At 39.7% G+C, this 21101-nt stretch overlaps 1 protein-coding gene across 3 annotated transcripts in view; it reads left to right on the plus strand.

Annotated features, from left to right (window-relative positions):
- The first annotated feature begins 1097 nt into the window (after positions 1-1097).
- The window catches only part of TAFA1 (TAFA chemokine like family member 1), a 678093-nt gene continuing 658089 nt past the window's right edge, over positions 1098-21101 (plus strand). Inside the window, exons 1-2 of one of the 3 annotated variants that reach the window (XR_014225583.1) lie at positions 1098-1596; positions 9532-9655. Coding sequence is in view for 2 of the 3 variants with exons in the window: in XM_082265573.1 (XP_082121699.1) it covers positions 9535-9655 (121 nt within the window). In the remaining variant the exon portion in view is untranslated. The remainder of the gene's footprint in view (positions 1597-9531; positions 9656-21101) is intronic. The other 2 variants (XM_082265573.1, XM_082265572.1) reach the window with 2 other exon arrangements.

The raw sequence follows: 21101 nt of genomic DNA on the forward strand, positions 1-21101 counted from the left end.
CATTATTACAGTAACAGTGTATATTTTTGGCACTGATTACTGTAGTAATGTTATTGGTACCCCCAAAAGTGTCAAAAATGGCAGTCAGCGGTCCGATCTGTCCGCTGAAATATCGCAGTCCTGCAAAAAATCGCAGATCGACGCCATTACTAGTAAAAAAAAAAAAAACAATAAAAATGACATAAATCTTTCCCATAGTTAGTAGACGGGATAACTTATTGCTTATTGCGATTTTTTTTACCAAAAATATGTAGCAGAAAACATATAGGCCTAAAATGTTAAAAAATTTAGATTTTTAAAAAATTTTTTTTGAGAATGTCATATAGCTGAATGTGAAAAATATTGTTTTTTTTTTTTTTTTCAGAATTGTTGCTCTTTTTTTGTTTATAGCGAGAAAAATAAAAGTCGCACAGGTGATCAAATTCCACCAAACGAAAGCTCTATTTGTGGGAAAAAAATGACGTCAATTTTATTTGGGTACAGCGTTGCGCGACCGCGTAATTGTCCGTTAAAATAACGCGAATCGCAAAATAGGGCCTGGTCATTAAGGGTGCAAATCCTTCTGGCCTTAAAGTCGTTAAAGGGCCGGCGGGAGCCGGCACCAAATAGTCAAAATATACAATAGATTGTTTAGTGTATAGCCAGCTTACAAAACATCCGCAAGCATCCATGGACCCTCCATGCAAGCGCACCGGTGATCTTCATAACAATTGTTCCTTTTAGCAAATCAGTCCCCTGTATCCCAAACTAAAATATCTCCCAGGCGGGGCATGCTGGAGCTTGTAGTCCCCCAGCAGTTCCGCATGTAAAGCTTCGCTCTGCAGCACCCAACATCTGCTTCCTCAGCTCCAGCCATAAAATTCCCATTTGCGTTGATCTGCTGCCTGTCACAGCCCAGTCCCCCCATTAATGTACTGTCAGAGCGGTCCAGCACAGTGCTGGAATTAGGACGCTCTATTAGTCTGATCTGTCATGTTCTCATCATTCTCATCGCCAAGCAACAGACCACATCTTTTTTTTTTTTTTTCTTTCCCAACGAATTTAAACGTCCTGAAACCAACACAGATCGATGCCTGTCGTGAGACGCTGCAGAAAGTTGGCTGTGCAGAAAATGGAGGCGCTGTCCCTTTAAGACATAGGCGAGGAGGAATGCACAGAGTAGTCACAGGCAGCCTCCACAATATAGGCAGGGCTCTCTATCTGCACTGAGACTGGGAAGCAGCAGCGAAAAAAACCTGTCCGATTGCCACTGCGCAGAGGAGCGACTCCTAATGCTTGCTGCACAAGCAGGGATCTGATTTAAAGGTGGAGGAGTGGAAGTATGAGCAAGGCTTCCACCCTCCAAATCTTGGCCACTTTTCCTGACAGCCCAGTCCAGGCTGGCATGTCTCTTCTTCCCCAAACAGTGGAGTGATAGAACACAGCCAGAGCACCTTCTAATCCCTGGGAAGAAGATTACTATTTGGGGAAGCTGGATGAACAAGGCTTATTTTTTTTCCCTTTTTTTTTTTTTTTGGTGCAAATGGATTTTTAATAAGTCTTAGATCTTTCCAATGATCCCCCTTGGAACTCATTGCCACTGGCCGGATTATACAGGTAAGAGGCTTTGAGATTTAAAAGTCAGCAGGGGGAGAAAGAGCAGAACAGGCAAAGATCTCTTTTACTAGCTGGAAATCTGCTGAGGTTACCTGGGATTACAATGATTTATTGATCAGAACTGATAGATGAATGGGAAGGAGAGGGGGGAAAGGGGGGAGGGGGTGACAATAGGCAGCATGGGGAGCTAGGATGACAGCAAAGCTGTATAATAAAAAGAAATTCCAGTTACTATAATGACAGGAGCATCTCCTGTGCTTTACATCTCTCTCATCAGGACCAGTGTGGTACCCGGTGCTCGCAGCATCCGTTCAACAAATTCCAATTTCAGCAACTTCTCTGCCACTGACCAACTTCACACAATGCCCTGGTCCACTGGCCCTCCATGTGTCTCCTGGAAGGCAATGAAAGGGCAGCTTGTGGGTGGCATTGGCTGCTCAGCTATGCAAGTGATGTCATATAAACAAGACTGTACTCTACAGCATCTGGATGACATGGTTCACTAGTCAACCTAGTCAACTAGGGAGTCCAAGTAAGGGTCCTGAGAATAGGTGAGCTGCTATGGCATTACGGCACCCTAAGCAGGATGTACAGTATACGGTGTATCAATCAGGAATCTGACTGTGGGATCTGTTTGGAGTAACCCTGACCCCACAGGTTGTGATCCTATTGTTGGGCATTGCATAAATGATATAAGGAAGATAGATAAAGTACATAGAAACAGAAAGATGGATAGACAGATCATTTAAAAAGATAGATGTACAGATAGGTAGACATGAATACATATAAATATACCTAAGTATGCCAATTAAAAAAAAAAAAAATGCATTTGCATTTCTGCATATCTATACATCAGACAACCTAAATATGCAAGATAAATACTGTAATATAGATATGTTGGAGTGTGTGTATATATATATATATATATATATATATATATATATATATATATATATATATATATATAGATATATAAACATATATAGAGAGTAATAGTGTGTGTGTATATATCTATATATATATATATATATATATATATATATATATATATATATATATACTGCATACACACACACACACAGTGTATATGTAGTATACATGTAAGAAATAATAGTGTAAAAAAAAATAATAATAAAATAAAAATAATAATAATTAAACAACAATAGTGTTAATGAATATATGCAGAGTATTAGTGTAAATATATATAAATATATATATACTGCATACACACACAAACAGTGTATATGTAGTATATATGCAAAAATAAATAAATAAGTAAACAAAAATAATGTTAATGTATATATATGAAGTAATAGTGTAAATATATATATAATGTGTGTGTGCATGTGTGTGTAAATTTAAATACACACTGTAGGTATATTTGTATTGTAATTAGACTATCACTCTATAGGAACGGCTTTGTCCAATTTTTATTTTGCACATGTGTGTATCTGTATGTGATTATCTGCTTGTCATACATTATACTTCTAATAAACTCCCATAATGTTTTTATACATTATAATACAGTTACACTTAATAGATAATTTATTACATAGAATCAAACTCACTAATGAGTTTGATTTAGGATTGTTGTAGGGAACTTATGCAGTGGTTATAACATTAATAGGATTCTAAAATTAACATTAATTATTAATGCAAACCCAAGCCCCAGATATCGCTTTGATTGATATTGGATAGAATAATGTATTTATAAATGGGTCTTCTTCAGCAGTTTTTTTTTTTTTATTGAATAAAATATTTTCTCCTGGTTCATTGAGAGATTACAAGTGAATAAGTGACAAAATTTCTGCCTGGAACACGGTCTCCCTGAATGACTTTCCTCTGGCTGCGCAGGAAAATACAGCAGCAGGAACGTCTGATTGGCTGAAAAAAAAAAAAGTGTAGAGTGTCTGAAGTCTGATTAATTGGGTGAAAGAAGAAAAAAATCCCAGCAGGTGATGAGGATAGCTGTGAACTTGGAAGGACTGGGAGCGCGGTCTCCCTAGCTTGCCCAATGTGCTGATTACATTACTGGTGGTGGCACCGCTTACCCTGTAACATTTAAAACTATTGTGAAATGAGTGACATCATTGTGTGCAGCACAGCTGTATATCTCAGTGACATGGGCTAATCAGGAATCCGTTCCAGGGGTCGGCGTAGATTAGAATTGTGCGTGAAATGTTTTGTGACTCAATGAAAAAATGTTCTACAACAAGATGTCAATAGATGACATACGGCTGTCATGATCAGTCAATAAATTAGAGTGACTCCCCCTTTTCTGGAAATGGTTATACTGGACAACGGGGCAGTAAATTCTCCAACTTTGTAAATAGTATCTGTAGGTGTTGGTCGTGAATATAATGAGTCTGCTGTGACCCAACCTGGTGACACCCATAGCTCCCAGTAACGCACACAAGAAGGGCAATGTAATTGGCACAGCTTGGCTTTATTTTGTCAGCTGTAGTGGATGGCACTGTGGAACTACAGCACCCAGCATGTCTTAACGGGCTCAAGGATGCTACATATTCTTTCCTCGGTTAGTTCCATTATGCCTGTAATGGCTTTTAAAGTATCCACTTTTCCCAGTGAGAAATTTTCAAATGGAGCTCCATTTCCTCTGAGGTCTGTCTGCAACTGATTGTGCAATATTGGCGCTCGTCTGCACTCCTACAGGAGGGTAACAGGCAAAATGGGAAAGCCTCCTATACACTATATAAATAGGAGTGATAAGTATATGCAATGTTACTTTCCTGCCTTGCGAGAATGTATGCATATTTTAAAATTAATACGAAAAAAAATGATATAGGTTATAAATTATTCAAACAATATAGAGGTTATATTATAATACTAGACCAGCCATTCTCAACCAGCGTTCCTCCAGAGGTTGCTAGAGGTTCCTTGAGCTGTAACTGACCTCAAATATAATGGTTCCTCATAGTTCCAGGACTAACGCCACTAAGAGAGAATCAATGACACCTATGATCTTTCTAGCTGCTTCTAAGGGTGGCATTCAAATTAAGGGACATTTTTCCTACTGACTACCAAAGGAACATTCTTCCTAGTAACCGCCAATGTAAGCAGCATTCTTTTCACTGACTATCAATTTAAGGGCCATTCTTGCCACTGACCACCAATGTAAGGGACATTATTTTCACTGAACACAAATGTAAGGGACATTCTTCCCACTGACTAAAAATGTAAGGGACATTCTTCCGACTGACCATAAATGTAAGGGACATTCTTCCCACTGACCATAAATGTAAGGGACATTCTTCCCTCTGACCACCAATGTAAAAAACATTCTTACCACTTACCACCAATGTAAGGTACATACTTCCCACTGACCACAAATGTAAGGGACATTCTTCCCACTGACCACAAATGTAAGGGACATTCTTCCCACTGACCACAAATGTAAGGGACATTCTTCCCACTTACCACCAATGTAAGGGACATTTTTCTCGCTGACCACAAATGTAAGGAGAATTCTTAACACTTATCACCAATGTAAGGGAGCATTCTTCCCACTGACCAACAATGTAAGGGAGCATTCTTCTCACTGACCACTGATGTAAAAGACATTCTTCCCACTGACTACCAATGTAAGGGACATTCTTCCCACTGACCAACAAAGTAGGGGGCATGCTTCCCACTGACCACCAATGTAAGGGACATTCTTTTCACTGACCACAAATGTAAGGAACATTATTCCCACTGACCAACAATGTAGGGAGCATTCTTCCCACTGACCACCAATGTAGGAAGCATGCTTCCCACTGACCAAAAATGTTGGGAGCATGCTTCCCACTGACCAACAATGTAGGGAGCATGCTTCCCCACTGACCAACCATGTAGGGAGCATGCTTCCCACTGACCAACCATGTAGGGAGCATGCTTCCCCACTGACCAACCATGTAGGGAGCATGCTTCCCACTGACCAACCATGTAGGGAGCATGCTTCCCACTGACCAACCATGTAGGGAGCATGCTTCCCACTGACCAACCATGTAGGTAGCATGCTTCACAATGACCACCAAAAGTAAGGGGCATGCTTCTCACGGACCACCAATGTAAAATACATTCTTCCCACTGACAACCAATGTAAGGGGCAATGACCACCAATGTAAAAGACATTCTTCCCACTGACCACCAATGTAATGCTGGCCATACATTATACACAAAAAAACACGGCCAAAATTCGGTCATTTGAAAAGTTTGTTCGTTCTGCGGCCCGTTATTTGACACAGGTTGGTAATCAGTTGTGATGTTTGTGAGCTGAAAAAACGAAGGACAAGTTTGGAAATTTACTGCCGAACAAATGATAAATTGAAAGGTTAATGTGTTTCTCATCCAAACTGTTTGCACTTGGTATATGTGAAAAAAAGATAAAAAAATTGATTCATTTATGTCCATTGAACGATTTATCAGTCATTACATGATGGCACGATCGTTTGCTCTCACGTCTGAGTGTTCGTTTTTCGAATATGAGTTTGAACTATTTTTCGTATAGTATATGGCCAGACATTCTTCCCGCTGATCACTAATATAGCAGGTATTTGTTCCAGTGTCTCCTGATGAATTGGTTTTAGACCTGAAATTCTTTTCCTCTAGTGAAAAAAAGCTTGAGAAAGGCTGGTCTATGATATATTTATTCTAAAACTGATAATAAAGTAGATTTAAGCCCAATCATTAAACGTCAATACAGGCTTCAACATGTTTATGTAATTTCAGAGATTGCTTTCAATCTTATTAAACTCCCATCTTTCTTTGAAAGAATTGCGGATAATTCTGTCTTTGTCCAGCCACTTCCTGGTTTAGGGTGACAACTGTTGTTCAATTGCGTTGCCATCCAGCCACGTGAGCTCATGGTAGAAACTACAAGCAGTTTGGGACACACGTTGCGCAAACATGGAATGCCAAAAAGGTGTTCCACAATGATGTAAAGTTGACACTGAATCAAGTACATATAGACAGAAAGTGGCTGAAAGAGACTGCAGAAGATTAAATGAAGGATGAAAAAAGATAAAAACAGTAAAAAAAAAAAAAAAAATGCAATTGTCATACACAGGGCTTTAGCAGAGTAAATTTCACCCAGTTAGGGTTTAGCACTACTTTAATGTTATTGTGTTACAAACGATTAAAAACATATAGAGGAGTGGTGGTTGACTTGCATGAGATAGGGAGCCTCAAGTGCAACCCTTTGCATCACCAAGGGACCATGCTTAGTTTTCAGTGAACATAATAGTACAGAAAGGTGTTAGAGACTATGGGCAAACTACAAGAGATGGTCAGAGAATATAGGCACGCTACAAGAGGGCGTAAAGGGGGGCTCAAATGTCGCCCCTGACATCACCAAGGGGCCACTTATAATGTGCAGTGAACACAATAGTTCAGAAAGGTGTCAGAGATTGCAGACATGCACCAGGAGATAATCACAGACTATGGGCATGCTACAAAAAAAGATCAGAGACTATGGGCATGCTACAAGAGATGGTAAGAGACTATGGGCATGCTACAAGAGATGGTCAGAGACTATGGGCATGCTACAAGAGATGGCCAGAGACTATGGGCATGCTACAAGAGATGATCGCAGACTATGGACATGCTACAAGAGATTATCAGAGACTATGGACATGCTACAAGAGATGATCAGAGACTATGACCATGGTACAAGAGCTGATCATAGACAATGGGCATTCTATAAGAGATTATCAGAGACTATGGATAAGCTACCAGAGATGATCAGAGACTATGGGCATGCTACACGAGATGGTCAGAGACTATGACCATGCTACAGGAGATGGTCAGAGACTATGGGCATGATATAAGGGATGGTCAAAGACTATTGGCATGATACAAGGGATGGTCAGAGACTGTGGGCATGACACAAGAGATGTTGAGAGACTATGGGCATAATACAAGAGATGATCACAGACTACGGGCATACTACAAGGGGGCGTAAGGGGGGGGGGGGTTCAAATGTGGTCCCTGACTTTACCAAGGGGCCACACATAATTTGCAGTGAACACAATAGTTCAAGAAGGTATCAGAGATTGCAGACATGTACCAGGAGATAATCATAGGCTATGGACATGCTACAAGAGAAGATCAGAGACTATGTCCATGCTACAAGAGATGGTCAGACACTATGACCATGGTACAAGAGCTGATCATAGACAATGGGCATTCTATAAGAGAGGGTCAGAGACTATGGGCATGCTACAAGAGATGATTGCAGACTATTGACATGCTACAAGAGATTATCAGAGACTATGGACAAGCTACCAGAGATGATCAGAGACTATGGGCATGCTACAGGAGATGGTCAGAGACTATGGGCATGATACAAGGGATGGTCAAAGACTATGGGAATGATACAAGGGATGGTCAGAGACTGTGGGCATGACACAAGAGATGTTGAGAGACTATGGGCATAATACAAGAGATGATCACAGACTATGGGCATACTACAAGGGGGCGTAAGGGGGGGTTCAAATGTGGTCCCTGACTTTACCAAGGGGCCACACATAATTTGCAGTGAACACAATAGTTCAAGAAGGTATCAGAGATTGCAGACATGTACCAGGAGATAATCGTAGGCTATGGACATGCTACAAGAGAAGATCAGAGACTATGTCCATGCTACAAGAGATGGTCAGAGACTATGGGCATGCTACAAGAGATGATCACAGACTATTGGCATGCTACAAGAGATTATCAGAGACTATGGCCATGCTACAGGAGATGGTCAGAGACTATGGGCATGATACAAGGGATAGTCAAAGACTATGGGCATGATACAAGGGATGGTCAGAGACTGTGGGCATGACACAAGAGATGTTGAGAGACTATGGGCATAATACAAGAGATGATCAGAGACCATGGGCATGCTACAAGAGATGGTCAGAGACTATTGGCATGCTACAAGAGATTATCAGGGACTATGGACATGCTACAAGAGATGATCAGAGACTCTAGGCATGCTACAAGAGATGGTCAAAAACTATGGACAAATGAACAAAGACTATGGGGCTCTTGTAGGATTTTTTGAGACTGAACACATGCTGCAAAAGACAGCTATAGACTGGACCCTATTGATTTACAAATCAATCCTTCCCCGTGTGTGCTCCCTACAGCCCCCTAAAAATGTCCTGTACCACATTTGATATCATTCCCAGGAAGATCTAGTGTATAAGATCAGAGGGAAAAAAACACATAAAAAGAAAAAAGAAATGGACAGCACAGAAAAAAGTATGATAGTATGGAGAAAAAAATAACCAAGCCATTTAGCTACCAGGAGCCAGTCTATAGAATATTTAACTTCACTGGGCTGAGTAAGCACCTAGGCAAGGAACACAGGGACCCAAGGAGCTGCACAATAAGTGCCAAAGGGCCACATGTGGCCCCCGGGATGCAGGTTGGAAACCAAGGATTTACAATAGTCCTGTAAGTTCTCAGCCATTCATGTGTGAGTGTATCTCTCTACTTTAATATCATTTTTAAAATACAAGTTTAATATAATCAAATGCTACAGGTATAATACAGCCTATATAGATTATATATCATAAATGATCTTGTATTCTAACAATGTTATCAATGTAGACAGATACACACACAAAGATGTGAGATGTGAACGACTTAGAACCTACAGGGTGTCTGTACACTCACAACCTCATACAGTATATTTGAGGTCATAAATTGATGACCTAAAATTACATTTCATAAGAAAGCCATTTGCACTGATAAATGGTTTAGCTTTCCCTGCTAGCTCGCCTTGTTCCTGGGCTGTCTGTATGTTCTTAACATTTATGTTGCAATGTGCTCTGAACGCATGCAGCATGCTAGGTCATTTCATATATATTGCAAATGGTTACAATTAAGAAGCTTCCTTAAGTGGAGGGTCGGGATCATAACTCTTGTCTGTGCTTCATTTAGAGAATGGCGATGCTCTGGGCAATGTCTTGGGTCGTCTACTTGTGGATAAGTGCCTGGATGTTTTTACTGTGTCAGGGATCCCTCCATCAGCAAACCTTTCAGCAGCATCATTTACACCGATCAGGTAAGGAGAATCCACGGCCTGCTCTTTGAATTCACTAAACGTTCAATTTCTGCCGCTTCTTTCAAAAAGATCAGCTTGGCTTTTAGCCTTTTGCAGTTCATATAAAGGTTTAAGTCTTACAAAATAATCATTCCCTTAAGGCCATACATTATTCCCTTAACAGCTAAGAATCCTGCATTGTGGAAAGGGTTAATAAAATGTCTTTACTTAGTTGAAGATCTCTAGAAATATTGTCAATTACAAAGTTAATCTATGAAGGCCTTAAAGAGCAACTTTGGGCAAGTTTTTTCTTTTTTGGTTTATACTCCCTCCACCCCTTTAGAGCACCCACTTACCTTCCACCTGTTCGAAGAAACTCTTCTTTGAAGTCCTACTGACATCATCACCTGGCTTCACCTTTATCATCCAGCGATGCTGGGAGGAAGAGCCTGCAGGAATACCTAGATCATGTAGACTTATGCCTCGTACACACGCAACGATTATTGGCCGACGGATCGTCCGACTTTTGTCCAGAGTGTTGTTGTGTTGGTTGGAATGTGCCTAGACTGCACACAAATTTTCTCGGCCAACAAAAATCTACTTCAGAAGTGATGTCATGTGCTGGTTTACTTTCCGTGTGTTTTTTCTTCTCTGAGCATGCCCAGTCTTGATCATCAGATTTTTGTCTGCCGAAATCTGTACTGATTGACGGAAAATCGGCCGTTGTGTTGACGGCCAACAAAAATTTTATAGCCTGCACACCAGATTTTTTCGGCCGAAAATTCGGAGTCGGTTGTCGGAAGCATCATATTAACAAGCCGAAAATCGGCCGATCGGACGTTGGCCGAAAATTCACGGCCAATTATCGACGCGTGTGTACGGGGCTTTACCCTGCAGAACAAGTGGTTGCCATGAGAAGATCATCATCCAGTACACAAATAGTCAGCTGTGGTGACTGGTCCCTCAACAGTAATTGCTGCCTCAAGTTAACAGGTGGCATTTTCTGATGATGCAAAAAGGGGCCAGGGACACCTTTAAGAGCAAGCCCAAAAAAAAAAAGTTGGGGTATTTGCTTTACTAAACAAAATAAAAATAAAAACTTGCCTGGAGAACAGCTTGAAGGGCAACCTGTCATTCGATAGTCATGAAGGCTGCCAATAAGGACTTCTGTTTCTGACATTGAACATTGTTTGTCCGTCATTATGACCCTCTTGCTTCAAAGCTTTGAGTCAATGACCTGAAACTAGTCTGCAGATAAAGCCTTCTGACAACTCTGACTCTCCCAATCAGCAAGCTTGTTTCTGGTCGATGGCCCAGAAAGTATGGAAGCCAATGGGCCAGACATCTAGTATTTTCAAATGGAGATATTCCTGTCATGGTTTAAGTCATTCCTAGCTAAAGGCTGCCATAAGGTTAGCAGTTTTTGCAAGAAATGTGTGACCGGTTTGGGTATTCTTTAATAACAACATTGTAAGAGTTGATGTTGGAGTAATGAGCACAGCAAAGTATTAAGTACGTGTGAAGGTTTGCAGGGTTGGGCCAGCATGTTAGGAAATCTTTGCAGCTTATGGGCCCTACTTCTCTTTTCTGTGTCGAATGGGGAATTATTGTTTTGTCATGCATGTGCCACATTCAAGTGTTGCTGGAGCTACAAAGACAAATTGTGGCCTACCAGTGAGTCTATGATCAAGATACCTCCATGGTAGATCTCCAAATCTACCTCAAGCTGGCCATATACATGGCAAATTTTGGAATGTTATTCACCTTTTATTAAAAAAAAAAAAATCATGATATCTAATGGTCCTGTGCAATCTTCCAATCATGACTCAAATTGTTTCTTAAATTCAAACAACTAGACACCGCAAACTGTGGTGATAATTAGATAACCTCATTACCAATTAAAAGGGCATTTTTCATTGATTTCTATCCAAATGTTTGGAATAATAGGATCCCAAGCGGGTCATCAAAAGTGAAAAAAAAAAAAAAAAAGACTGCAGATTACTGTGGACTGTTCAGTCCTCCTCAAATGTTTTTTTGAAAAAAAAAGCTGATGGAGATCTTCCATAATTGAAACAGAATTTCCACCTGTATATCTAGTACTAGGACTGAGATACATGTGACATTTTAAAAGGTTGTTAGTGTGAAGAGTTAACATCTTACTGACTATAACTTTAATTGCATTGATTTTAACTGGGTCAGTTCACAGCTAGGCGATTTAACTCCTTGCAGACTATTGCCTCATTTGCAAAACACTGATTTTTATTGAGGTTGTTAAATGTCATGGCCAGAGGGAAATACAATTTTAGGTGTAGTTGGGCCCTTATTCCACAGAATGCTAAGTTTCCCTTTGTTAATGCATTACTACATACCTGGGCAAGGGCAAAAGCCCATGGCAACCAGAATTCATGTTTTATTATCCTGACTGTGGCAGACTAAAATTTTTGAGGTTTTTGTATTTTGCACATTTACATTGCCCCTTGCACTGGTTTATTGAATAAGCCTGACATAAAGTGTTCTAAGAGTTATTGGCAAGTGACTGCAAGAAACTAAGGTAACTAGTTACATCACTTACTTTATAAGGCAAAGACAGTCAAAAGTTGCTTATAAACACCAATAAGTCTTCACACATAACTGTTCTGATTCTAGGGAACTGCAATCTGATGATCTGATGCTATTATTGGTTATGGCTTTTTGCACATTTATTAGTACCCTATGTACTATCTTATTAAGGTCTAAGTATATCACTAAAAGCACCAACTTGCTTGAAATTTGTGTAAAATCTTTATTTGTTAGGAATAACAGATACAGCCAACATGTTTCAGGGGACAGGACCCCCCCCCCCTTCTTTAGGATGTGGACAAGGATTGATAAAACTTATCAGAATGAAGTGATATAGAGAGCCTGAAATTGGGGCTGGAGTTGGCTGTCCATATGGCGATAGGACACGTCATTTTGTATCCAGTCTAAATTTTTAGTCTCCATATTATTTTATGTTGATCATTTAATTAATCTTTATCTAAGTCCTGAAGAAGGGGGAGTCCTGTCTCTTGACATGCATTGGATGTATTTGTTGTTCCTAACAAATTACGTTTTTAAACAAATTTTAATGGGAAGTTGTTCATTTGTGAAACAATTGGACTATTGTGATCAGAGAGGTAGCAGTCTAATGCCCAGAACTGGTTTTGTACTTCTACCATAAACCAAGTTCCAGCTGGAAACACTAATCATATCTATCTTTCATTTTAATTAACCTCCACTCACATTGGGTCAGTGCTATCATAAAACTTCTATATCTTAATAAAGTGGAAGTTATACAAACTGTTTTTCCATTTATAGCAGTTCTTACTGGCATTGTGCCTTACCTTTGATATAGCAATCACAAAATTTCAGCACCGATCTGAGAACAGTTCATTTGGTAGCAGTGGTGACACAGCTATAAAATCGGAACACTTCTGGTGCCACCACTGCTTAGATTGTACACTGGAAGCAGAACCCCCTGTTATATTAACACTTCTCTGCCTGTGGAGGTTCATTCCTTGGATTATGCCTTGAATGTTTTGTATGGTAAATCTCTTCCCATGATCTTGAGCTACATGTTACTAACATGTGTCTCTGCAGAAATCCTTCCTCCTAGACTGTATCTTTTAAAATTAGAAGAAAGACCATGTGAAATGATTCTATGAAAGCTTAATCATTTATATTAATGCATGTCAAGAGGTTTCACTCATTAACATTTTATTTATTTATTCTGGGATCATTAAGCCCCCAAGAGTACAATAATTTCATATTAGAAAAGGATAGACATTTAATGGAAAACAGAAACCTTTGGATCCATGGGTGTATTTCCTATAATAGCCCTCACAGACCATTGCTTTGGACAGCAAGGGGGAGGCACCAGACCTTAAAATTCACAAACTGTGGTCATGTTTTCCCAATCTTGTTTCCTGCTTTTGGCCACTTCTGGACATTTGTGACTATATTTAGCAAAAGAACAGTACAGGGGAAGGGGTGCAGAAGGTTTTATTTTACATTTCAGGAAACATGAAGCCATCCCTTTTTTCGTTAAGAGGAACTAAACCCATAGATTTAAAAGTTTTAAAAACAGTTACATTAATGTGGCATGTGCCAGGAATGTAACTGTCACATTAGTTGTTCTCTCAACCCAACTGTCAAACCATCAAATGACTGATGTCATAACTGATCACATGTGAAGAATCATAGCAGTTGATTAAACAGAAGCTAAAATGGTAGCTCCCTTGGCTGAAAAGTAGCAGGCGTTCCCAGTGGTGGTTGCTGGAAGGATATTAACAAAGTCAGTCCAATGCACTGTAATGTAATATAAAAGGAACTGCACTGTAAAGGGGCTCCCCATCACAGTGCCCTTTGCAGTCATGCCCCCCCCCCTATTTCTCTTTAATTATAGTGCCCCCTTTTACTCTCTGGCCCCCTTGCACAGTCCTAGGGGCAGAGACTGGATTCAGCCTGTGTGTCCTCTCCTGCCTCGCTGACAATGTAATCCTATCAGCAGGGCAGAGGAGTGGAGGAGCTGCAGATTTGGACCATATTAACAAGCGGCTGATTACCCGCTTGTTAATATGAAAAGACTCCCGCTCTCTGTGCAGATCTCCAGTTCCTGGGGGAGTCAGGAGTGGAGACACAGGCATGGCCACAAAGTGGGAGGTGAGTGGCGACCGCGGTCTTTGTTGGCCCTTTTCCGAACCACAGTTGCCACTTACCCCCCCGCTGTGCAGCCTAGTCATCAACAGGCCATGGACTGGTACTGGCCCGCATATTGATGGTTGATAGACAAATGATTAAGAACTATATTCAAAAATTTGCATTTTTCTGTTATAATAAATGAAAAATAAAAAATAATATAAAATATCCAAAGGTCCATTAAATTCACACAGTATGCCAATGAAAAATCTGCTGGATTTAAAGGGCTTCTGTTATTTAAATAAAATATATTTAAAATGTATACAAGGAAATGAATTGGTAAAACTAATGATCTTTGTTATAATAACTGAAAAATATAAATAGTATAAAATAACTATAGGTTGACATGTACAGATACACAGGTTGAACTGGATCGACTATTGTCTTTATTCAACCCTACCTACTATGTAACTATGTAGCTATGTAAAGGCCCACTAAATCTACGCAATGTGGCTTAGTTATGCCAAAGAAAGATCTGTTGGATTTAAAGGGATGCTGCTATTCAAAAAAAAAAGGTATAAATTATATTAAATGTCTCGAAAAATTGCACTGGCATAACAGTATTTTCCAGCATATTGATAGCACAGCTCCAAACCCACAACATTTTTTAGGACCCTTAAGCTGGCCATAGTTGGCACACAATGTGGCAGGTTCAACAAAGACCGGCCAAATGTTGACCCATCTATGGCCATTCCCATTCAAGAAGAGTCAATCTAATGATAATAATATTCAGTCTGTCTATGGCCAGCTTTAGTTCCACCTGTTGCCTTACAACACAATGACCTCTCAAGGCTGTCTTGAAACAACAAGGGTCCATTACACCTAAAAGCTGTGCATCAGTGCGTTAATGAACGGGTGTTGACGCATGGATCTCACATTATCATTCTTCATGTGAAGGCAAAGTATTCCTTTTACATGGCAACCAAGGTACCACAATGCAGCCCAAAACAGGCATGGAATCCACTTTTACAGAGCACTACACTGCAAGGCAGTATATGTGCAACGTGGGTTCGTCATAGTTGGGGTGCTATTCAAAATAATTCCCACGCACTGCAGTAACAGGCCGTAAAACACACTGAAAATAGATCCACATACAGTGTTACCCATGCAGAATCACTGGATTTTTGGGCAATCCGCAGTACCAATTTACCAGTTGCAAGTGACTATTATAAATGCTATTTTAGATCTATAGGTTTGGGAGGAGGAAGGATATGGTCAAGCTTAGCTTTTACAAAAAATAGTATAGTAAAAATTTACATTTGACTTCAATCCCCTATATATCTGCAAGTACTGATTGGACTGAAATGTTTTACTATAAGATCCACCAATGCCTTTCTCATCATATGCTCAGTCCCAATCTTGTAAGAGCATTTCAGGTTTCCATTTAAGACTGCCTTGTAATAAAGTTTGCTTGTTGTTTGTGCCAAAATATGTTTTCCTGGTATCACTATAGTTTTGTTGTGTTGGAAATGAATGGCTGGAGCATGAAAAGGCTTGTGACTAGGCATCCTTCAAAGGACAGCAATTCAAAAAACATAGAAAAAATATAGTAGCTATTTATGAAACTACAGATAATAAAAAAAAAGTCACCTGGTGTGTCTTTCATCTTAGGCTCCATTCACATATAGGTGTCTTGGATCGCGGGCAGAATTGCTGCTATTCTGCCCCGTGATCCCGAAACATTGCAAGTTATGATTCCTGTGACAATCGCGGGAAAGTTGTGTCGTGTTTGGGGTGGCATTGCAAATCATGGGAATCGCACTGCCGTGTCCCGCGACTTGCGTCCCGCGACTTGCAATGGTTTGGGATCACCAACAGAATCATGGCAATTCTGCCCGCGATCCGAGATGCCTATATGTGAATGTAGCCTTAAGGAATCAAAGAATAAATTTATCAGCAGTCCAATTTAAACAAAGCACTGTTTATTATAAGTGATCTAGTATCTATAGCTCCCAGCTGTTTTTTCTCTAAATCTGGGTCCCTCTTGCCTTCAAAATTATTCTTAATTTTTTTTTTTTTAACTACTAAACAAACTAAAAAGATTCAGGAATATATTGATGATATAATACAAAAAAGCCTGGATGATTGAGTCACAATTGTCTTTCTTTATAGTACAATGTGCATAACATATATATAAATACATATATACATATATACATAAATGTTCTTATTTGCCAGGAGTGTGCAAATTGCTTTTATAAAGGAATTCATTTCTTATTGAAAATAAATATTGATTTTCATTTTGACAGCCAATTTTGCTCTTTCCGCTAACATTCTAGAAATGTTGTTATGGGCGGTGCTTCAAGGAACACATTATTTGTCTGTTTTTTTACCAATTAATTATTGGTGATCTTAAACCTAAAATACATATATTAGAGATATTTTACATGCCAATGGATTTGTATCCCTGTCCATCCAGTTTAGCCTTTTGCACAGCTCTGTCCCACAGCATTATCATATCTAGTGTACACTATCACCTGGCTGCAGCTGCTCCTTTCACTAGTCCTCTGGGCTAACTTCTCCCGACAGTCCTCCAGACTTACACTCACCAGCCCAACCCACTGACTCTCAGGAGATCTCCCAGACATACTGACCTACTCTTGCTGTCCTCTCTCCTTACTGCCATGCCTCCAGGAAGGGCTACCTCCGTGTGTTTTGGCAGGATCTTTCCAGCACCCGAGCCCCGGCTCGAGGTCACCCCCCCCCAAGACTAGGGGGTACCCTCAAGGGCAACCGACAGCCTCTTCATCACTCCATCTCCATCTTCCACCCAACTACCCTCCTGGCACTACTAATGCCTATTTATAAGGTGGCCGGCCCCCTGTCAGCCCTTTGCTGGGGATTGCCTGAGGACCTCATAAATATGCCACAAAGCTCCTCCTAACCTCCACCCACTAGGTCTAGAACATTCTCTAATGTCCCAGAAAACAGGGGGAGGCACCAGAAAAGGCTGCTAGGATGAGTCATCCAGCCCTTAGTCACTGAACGCTGACCCTGATTCATACCTCAGGCTAACACTGAGCAAAAACAAATGTACCTACACTAACAATCTACATTAACAAACTAATCGACATCTAGCACACATACTAGAGGGTGCTACACTAGAAAGGGAGGACACCTGATCTTTTTCTGCTGCAGTTTCACTCTCACATACAGCTTTATTTTTGCTTCCTGGTTATCTATCTATCTATCTATCTATCTATCTATCTATCTATCTATCTATCTATCTATCTATCTATCTATCTATCTATCTATCTATCTATCTATCTATCTATCTATCTATCTATCTATCTATCTATCTATCTATCTATCTATCTATCTATCTATCTATCTATCTATCTATCTATCTATCTATCTATCTACCTACCCATTGTTGTTGCAAATTATTGTTTAACATGTATAATATGTTATATTAGCCAAAACATTGTATTAGAATAGGGATGGTTTAGAACCTATGTCAGCCCTTTATTGCTGCCATAAAGAAACCACACAACGTGTATCTCCTATGATCTTAAGAAACATTTTTGATCCATATGGTCAAGACATGAACCTGGATCCTTCAAACATGCCTCATAGTTCACAGTTGAACCAGTACCAGCATATTTGTCAGAGGCAGGAGCCTGTTGAGGTTTGTGAGCGGTATCATTCACCATTTATTAAATTTATTAGTCTTCCTGATACCATTGGAGAGACTTTTCCAACAGAGACACAAACAACTATAAGACACGATTTTTAGCACAATGGAGGAGGATTAAGTTGAACATTTACATAGCATATTTTGACTGGTTCCTGATGACCTAGGGAAATTCTCTCAATGGATGGCCCTGTTGGCCAACTTTCTCCCAACATCCCTCAATTGAAAAATGTGAGAAGTTGGGCAGAAAATTAGTGGCTGAAGAGAGAGAGACATTGCTTGGGTATTTTGACAGCTGGAGGGGTTGGCTTTCAAAGTAAAATAGGTGCAGCAGGAGATTTATTTATCCACACTATGTAGCATTAATGGACGAATCTATGTGTATGGCCAGTTTAGGATTTTAATTGGGTTTTATTGCTGTCTGTGGCCTTATTAGGTGAGATGTGCCCTCTTCCTGACCTGGTAAGACTGTGTGTGTCAGGGTATGACAGGATGTCATTGGGACAGAAAGTGACAGCTTATCTCCTCAATGGATACACAGGAGGCAATAAAAACAGAGGTTTTATTAGAGGTTTGGAGTTGGGCTCTCATGCTTAGTCATAAATGTCCTGAAATAGTTGACAAAATCCTATGCATGACACTCTGTAATATTTGAAAAGTAAAACAAGAGAATGCTCATAAGTCTTGTGCATCTGATTTATGGGAGTTTTCAAGTGTAGTAAAATATAATACTGGCCATGCTTCCAATTTCCTGGAATAGTCATATTTCAGACGCTGGAGTTTTGACATATTATTTGAGATTGACATGATTTAGTTGATGATGGTCGGGCTTGAAGTCAGTTGTTAATCTTAGTTTCTTCATACAACAAACTTTAATAAAAGACTGGCCGCTGCTTTCTGAAGTTTAATATATATCTTGTTAAAACCTAACTCCAGAGAAAACTTTTTTAGTGGCAAGGGGTTAGAAATTCTATGACAGGAAACTGGTGTCAAAGAAAACAAAAATCTCCTCTAGTGGACACAGACACCATTTAATTAACCACTTCCGCACTGCTCACTAGAGCTGTACTGCGGCAAAGTGGCTCGATAATGTCTGGCGACGTAGTACTACGTCAACAGACATTCCCCCTCTCTCGGCGCCCCACGCGCCGCCGGAGGCTCGCTCCTGCTGTATTCAGTCACAGCGGGAGTCGGGCCAGGGGAGGAGCGGCGGAGAACGCCGCTACTCTTCCCCGATCGTCGGGGAATCGAGTGTGGAGATTCGCCTGCTTGTGTAAACACAAGCGGGCGGATCTCCTAAGTGACAGGCAGGGTCAGATTGCAGGGTTCAGCTTAGCTGAACCTGCGATCTGTCCTTGTGTCACATAGTCACCTCCCCCCACACACGTCAGTAAGCACCAGGCATACATTAACCCCTTGATCACCAATAAAAATTAACCCCTTCCCTGCCAGTGTCATTTTTACAGTAACAGTGCATATTTATAGCACTGATTACTGTAGTAATGTCACTGGTACCCCCAAAAGTGTCAAAAATGTCAGTCAGGGGTCCAGTCTGTCCGCCGCAATGTCGCAGTCCCGCAAAAAAAATTGCAGATTGCCGCCATTACTCGTTAAAAAAAAAAAAACACCAAAAATGACAGAAATCTTTCCCTTAGTTAGTAAACGCAATAACTATTGCGCAAACCAATCAAAATATGCTTATTGCAATTTTTTTTACCAAACATAGGTAGCAGAAAACAAATTGGCCAAAAATTTTAAAAAAATGTTATTTTTAAAATTTTTTTTGGGGGGGGGGGTAATTTCATATAAAAAAATGTGAAAAATATTGTTATTTTTTCAAAATTTACGCTCTTTTTTTTGTTTATAGCGCAAAAAGTAAAAATCGCACAGGTGATCAAATACCACCAAAAGAAATCTCTGTTTGTGGGAAAAAAAGGACGTAAATTTAGTTTGGGTATGGTGTTGCACGACCGCTCAATTTTCAGTTAAAGTCGCACAGTGCCGAATCGCAAAAAGTGGCCCAGATGTAAGACAGCAAAATCCTCCGGTGGTAAAGTGGTTAAAATCTGACAGAAAAATCCCAACAACACAAATCCGAGAGCATTTTAATCATACGAAAATGTACAAAGAAGAGCACCACATGCATAGAGAGTCCATAATGAAAAATGTTTATTAACAGAAGTTTCAATTTAAAAAGGAAGATGCATTTAAAGGGTTACAAAGGCTTCATCAAGATTGAGTTATATAGAGGAAAAAAACTACATTGGCTGCCTCAGTGCTGCATGTTTTCAAATTTGGTTCGCTAATGGGTTATTTTTACTTTGAGTTCTAGTTTTTACATATAAAATATCGCTAAAGTCAGCTGAACCTAAGAGATCTGTAACAAATCGGTGGAGTCTTGCCTTATGTATGGTTGTTTCATATTTTATGTTATACATGTAAATTGGTTGATACTGGAATTGTGCAACTATGTTGGCTATATACTGTAAGAAGATGGGTACTGACTGACACTGTATGTACTGTTTATATTGTATATATATTGTTCTGCCTTGTTTAAGAACTTAAATATACAACCTAAAATTTCCTCCGGTTGAAGGGATAATCTTTGTAACCTCCAAATTGCTTTGTCCTGTTTAACCACTTTAAGACCGGAAGATTTGCCCCCTTCCTGACCAGGCCCTATTTTGCGATTAGGCACTGAGTTACTTTAACTGACAATTGCGCGGTCGTGCAACACTGTACCCAAATAAAATTGATGCCCTTTTTTTCCCCACAAATAGAGCTTTCTTTTGATCACCTGTGAGATTTTTATATTTTGCGTTATATACAAAAAAAGAGCGACAATTTTGAAAAAAAAAAAAACAAGATTTTTCACATTCTGCTATATAACATTCTAAAAAAAAAATTTAAAAATTTAAATTTTTTAACATTTTAGGCCAATTTGTTTTCTGCTACATATTTTTGGTAAAAAAAATTGCAATAAGGCTATTTTGATTGGTTTGCCTAAAAGTTATTGCGACTACTAACTACGGAAAAGATTTATGTCATTTTTAATGGTTTTTTTTTCTTTTTACTAGTAATGGCGGCGATCTGCAAATTTTTTGCGGGACTGCAACA

Source organism: Pelophylax lessonae (assembly GCF_965119305.1).
Source record: "Pelophylax lessonae genome assembly, chromosome: 8".
Lineage (NCBI taxonomy): Eukaryota > Metazoa > Chordata > Amphibia > Anura > Ranidae > Pelophylax > Pelophylax lessonae.